Source organism: Myotis brandtii, unplaced genomic scaffold (genome assembly GCF_000412655.1).
Source record: "Myotis brandtii unplaced genomic scaffold, ASM41265v1 scaffold215, whole genome shotgun sequence".
In the NCBI taxonomy this organism is placed as follows: Eukaryota; Metazoa; Chordata; class Mammalia; order Chiroptera; family Vespertilionidae; genus Myotis; species Myotis brandtii.
In genome coordinates this window covers 768,433-773,587 of record NW_005358043.1, presented here as the reverse complement: position 1 = coordinate 773,587, position 5,155 = coordinate 768,433, and the positions used below count along the sequence as shown (strand labels likewise).

At 37.9% G+C, this 5,155-nt stretch overlaps 1 protein-coding gene across 1 annotated transcript in view; it reads left to right on the top strand.

Annotated features, from left to right (window-relative positions):
* The window catches only part of GPR158 (G protein-coupled receptor 158), a 393,556-nt gene that overhangs the window by 220,651 nt on the left and 167,750 nt on the right, over positions 1–5,155 (top strand). Inside the window, exon 3 of the mRNA XM_005865859.2 lies at positions 2,514–2,616. Within this exon, the coding sequence (XP_005865921.2) occupies positions 2,514–2,616 (103 nt within the window). The remainder of the gene's footprint in view (positions 1–2,513; positions 2,617–5,155) is intronic.

Here is a 5,155-nt window from a genome sequence, read left to right as displayed (position 1 = left end):
CTGCAAGCACCTCTGAGAGAAAGCCGCCCTCACATTCCTGTCCTGATGCCAGACAGTCCAAGTTTCTCCCCATATGTGTCTGGGTCCCCCAGAGTCTCGCCCGGAACTGGAGTTCAGAGCAAGCGGGAGCTTGTAACTCCCTCCCAATTAAAAGAGCAGCATATCCAGGTGCCAGCACTTTCCGCACCTCCCCACCTCCTACCAGTCTCAATGCCCTTTCTTCACCTCTCTAGTTGTGGAACTTCCACTCAGACTTTTTTCCCGCGGTTCTGGGTGGTGGTTGTTCTGCATTTTAGTTGTAATTTTGATGTGGTTGTGAGAGGCAGCAAGTATAGGTGTTTACTACCTATGCTGCCATCTTGGTTCCTCCAGGCCAACTGATTCTTATGTATGGTTTCTATTTCTTGTTTCATGCTGTTGTAGTTCAAACTAGGGTTCTTGAAATTATCACTAAGTTCCTTGAGCATCCTTTTAACCATTGCTTTGAACTCTATATCTGATCATTTGCTTGCCTCCATTTCATTTAGCTCTCTTTTTGGAGTTTCTTCCTTTTCTTTCATTTGGGAGTGGTTTCTTTGTCTTCCCAGTTTTCCTGTCCCTTTGTTTTTGTTTTTATGTATTAGAGCTCATTGTTATGCCTCTCAGTCTTCATGGGGTGGTCTTATGTAGTCATTGTTTTGTGAAACCCAGCTGTGCAGTCTCTTAGATCTCCTGAGAGGGCTGCTCTTTGAATGACCCTTGTATGAGTTATTTGTTCTCTCCTGGTGTAATTTGGTCTTGAATGTTGTCCTATTCATGAGAGGAATCTCCTCTCAGGTTGGCTGGCTGTGAGGCTCATCCCCAACCATGCTGTGCAAACTGTTGTGCAGGTGCTGACAAAACAAAACAAAACAAGAAACAAAACAAAAACATACACAAGACCCCAGCCTCCAGGTATTTTCTATCCTTTCTTGATATATGCCTCCTTCTCAGGTGGACCTCAGTTGCTAATTCCAGGTGAATGTTCCCCAATTTAGTTGTATTTCCAATCTGGTCCTGTTCCAGTCTTACCAGCATAAGAAATTATTAGGCTTAAAAGGTGGGAACTGTGGAAAAACAGGGACAAGCTGCCATCTTGTTAAAGGAGACTAGACCATACTTCTCCCATAATACTTTTCTATTTGCTGGAATTTTCATGATAAGTAATCCTGATCTTGATATTAATCATTTAAGCTTAGATTTTGGAAATACTTGCATTATTTAGAACTTTCTCTCAAGAGTTCTACATCAGCCCTAACCAGTTTGGCTCAGTGGATAGAGCATTGGCCTGCGGTCTTAAAGGTCCCAGGTTCGATTCCGGTCAAGGGCATGTACCTTGGTTGCAGACACATCCCCAGTGGGGGGTGTGCAGGAGGCAGCTGATCAATGTTTCTCTCTCGCCAATGTTTCTAACTCTCTATTCCTCTCCCTTCCTCTCTGTAAAAAATCAATAAAATATATATTTTAAAAAAAGAGTTCTACATCAGAAGATTATTTTATAACTTAAATCTACTAGATTCTAAGCTCTTCTAATAGATTATATTTGGAAAGAAAAAAAAAACAAGAAATTTCAGTGTTGATTTGATTCTTGAAACACCTTATTATTTTCTGATTTACGTTTGTATTTTAATGGAAGTTATTTGTGCTTGTGTAATTCCATGTAGCACAAATGAAGTATGTTCAGCTGAATTTTGCTGCAGTTAATTGATATTCTTGAAAGAAGCCAAGATTAAGCTTTTGGGAGATGTACATTAAGCTTTGAGGGCAGCCATTAAGAGCTAAGAGCTAAGGGCAGCCAGCAAGAAAACAGGAACCTCAGTCCTACTGTCTATTGATGTGACATATTTTGAAAGCTGATCATTGTTTTTCTTCTTTTTATCTACATGTAGAACATTTATCTGCATAACAGATTTTAGGTAAAGAATCTTTGGGATCATTAACTTATCTCTTTTTTTGCCTCTTCTAAATTTGCATTATAATTTTTTGTTTTTTTATTCTATCAATTTGTGTTATTTTGTTCCAAGGATAAAATTTGAGGAATATTTAATCCATAAAAGCAACTTCACATTTCAAATTCTATATCTCTATTCATCTACTTACCTACATACCTTTGCTTTGATAAAAATATATAGCATGGAATCACTTTTAAAATATCTTTATAGGCTTTGGAAATATCTCTTAAAGCAATAAGATGATATGTGTGGCATTGAGAACAGAAACTATGTCTAGTCATTACTCCCTATGATGACTGAATGAGTTAAAGATGTATGGTAACTGAAGCTGTAATGGCATATATTTAGAAAGAAAATCTAATTTGCTACTTTTAAAAAATGTAGGTTGGCAAACAAACCTAAAATAAAAGTAAAAAAAGATATATTTTTTATTTCTGGAATATGTGTTAGTTCTGTTACCATTTGCAATGATGGATATCTGTGGGACTTTATGCTATGAAATAAACTCTGATCAACGATATGGCTGTCTTTTCTCTTTTACAGTGTTTGCCGATTAAAGGCCTTGGATTTGTGCTCGGCGCCTATCAGTGCATTTGCAAAGCAGGATTCTATCATCCCCGAGTCTTCTCAGAGAACAATTTTCAAAGTAAGTGCTCTTCGCTTTTGTACATATATCTGAATACAAATATCTACCATTATTAATTATTCAGATTTTCTTTTAACCTTGTTGGAGTTATATGGTTAAATCTCCACTGGTTTGGCATTGGCATTCTTTCATCGCATAAGGAGTTTTTACTTTTGTTTGTCATCTACAATATTCTGGAGTACCACAGAAATAAGGGGGGGAGGAGGGAGGGGCAAAAGGAGGTTTACAGTAGATTTACAATACGGAGTTAATAAAGCTATTGTAACAATCATAACCTGGATGTTTTTTGTCATGCGAACAATTGTAAACCTACTTTTACCCACCCCCGTATGTTTATTTTTTGGTGTACTTTAGTTTTCAATACATTTTAAAGGTCTGAAAATTCTGTAGCACCTTGGTAAGACCAATTGGGATTCTGTATAAAGAGCTTTTGCTACAGAAAATTTATAAAACTAATTTTGCTAGTTTGTTTATTCTATTTATGAATTTGTTTATATATTAGTGTTCTATGCTGAATAAAGAATTACCATGGAATTAACAGCTTAAAGCAACACAAATTTATTATCACCCAGTTTTCATTGGTTAACCTTCCAGTCAGGCGTTAGTCTGATCCTGTGCTCAGGGTCTCACTAGGCCAAAATCAAGGTGACATCTGGGATGTGATATGATCTGAAGCTCAGGATCTCCTTCCAAGCTCGTTCAGGTCATTGGCAGAACTAAATTCCTTGCAACTCTTTCCCTGATGTCCCCGTTTTCTTACTAGCTGTCAGCTTGGGCTTATTCTCAGCTCCTGAAAGTTTCCTCAGGTCCTACCTAGCCACATGACCCTCTAACAGCACTGCAGCTAACCTTGTCAAGGCTAGCAAGAGAATCTCCCCAGTCTGCTCAATGGGGTCTTACATAACATGATGTAATCATGGGAGTGACTACTCTGTAATTTTGCTGTATAAAGTAACCTAATCAAAGGTTACATTCAAAAAGAGGTGATTATACAGTGTATAGCCCAGAATTAAAATGTGGTCGTCTGGTTATTTTATTCCTACTCCAGAAAATGTCAGTGTTACAATTTGAATACTGATTTTTTTTTACTCTATCTATAGATAGCATAGTATTGCCAAATTGCTTCTAGCCTGCGACTGGATATAATAATTAAGAAAGAGATAGTGGTAAAAGAGGATGGTTTCATGGACACTTAAAGTTTAGGGTTGCCAAAAATGAGGTATAGGTATCTTTTAGATAGTCACCCATACGTCTTTGCCAGTCTCATTATTGGTCTGTATGGGAATTTGCATCTCTACTAGGTATAGTTCAAAGGTATATTGAGATTGAGACCTGAGTGTCTTATTTTGGTAGACATATATAGTTTGTTTTTTCTCTTGAAAAACATTATTCTTGGCCTTGAGACTGTTTACATTTAACTTTTAGGTTCTGTAGGTGAGTAACATTTTGTTCTCTCCTTAGTCACATAGTATAGAGTTAAGCTCATGTCTTGAGTGATAGTTGATATAGGCCTGATTCTGAGATGGCTTTCAAGATTCCCCTCCCCTTAAGTGTGGGTGGGACCTGTGGATGCACTGGACAGACACTCCCTTGTTTAGGCTATGTTGTGTAGCAAAGGTGATAGCATAGTCACTCTTGTGATTACATTGCATTAAATGTGACTCCTTCCCATAGTAGAAGAGTGTAGAGAGAGTCTAGCACTGGCTTTGAAGAAGTAAACCATCTTGTCATGAGAGGGTTACATGGCTAGGATCTGAGGGAGGCCATTAAGAGCTAAGAGCTAAGGGCAGCCAGCAAGAAAACAGGAACCTCAGTCCTACAACTGCAAGGAACTAAATTCTTCCAACAGCCTGAACACTTGGAAAAGGACCCTGAACTCCAGATGAGAATATGACTTTGCCAAAACCTTAATTTCAGTCTAGAGCAAGCATGTCAAACTCAAGCATGCCAAACTCACAAGGTTTAAGTTTATGTGGGCCACAGGAAAACAAAAGCTTCAATTTTCATAGAAACATAGGTTTATTTCTATAGATACAAGCTGAATACAAAGGGCTGAAATGAGTAATTGTTAAGATAAAATAATAGAACATCTTAATAAAATTAATATTTTTATTGAACATTAACTTACTAGACACTGAATAACTGCACAAATTAATAATTGTAATGCAAATAAACTTATTTTTCTTGTTCTCCGAAAGTGAAATATTTCCTGTTGCACACACCAAACAAGTCAGTCCAAGACTAATTACATGGCAATCGGCTGCTAAAATATTCGTTCCTAGTATTAGTGGAGAGAAATGGTGCGCCTGTGAGTAAGGTGTGTAAGGGAAATGAATGCAACACGATTATAGTAACCAGTCATTAGCGAACGTTGTAGTTCATCCTATATAATAAAGGAGAAACATGCAAATTAACCATCCCTCTGCTACGCTCAAACCACACCCACAAGCCACGCCCACAAGCCAATCAGGAGGGAGTATGCAAATTAACCCAACTAAGATGGCGGCCACAGAGCTGGAGCGAGCAGGAGGCTTGGGTT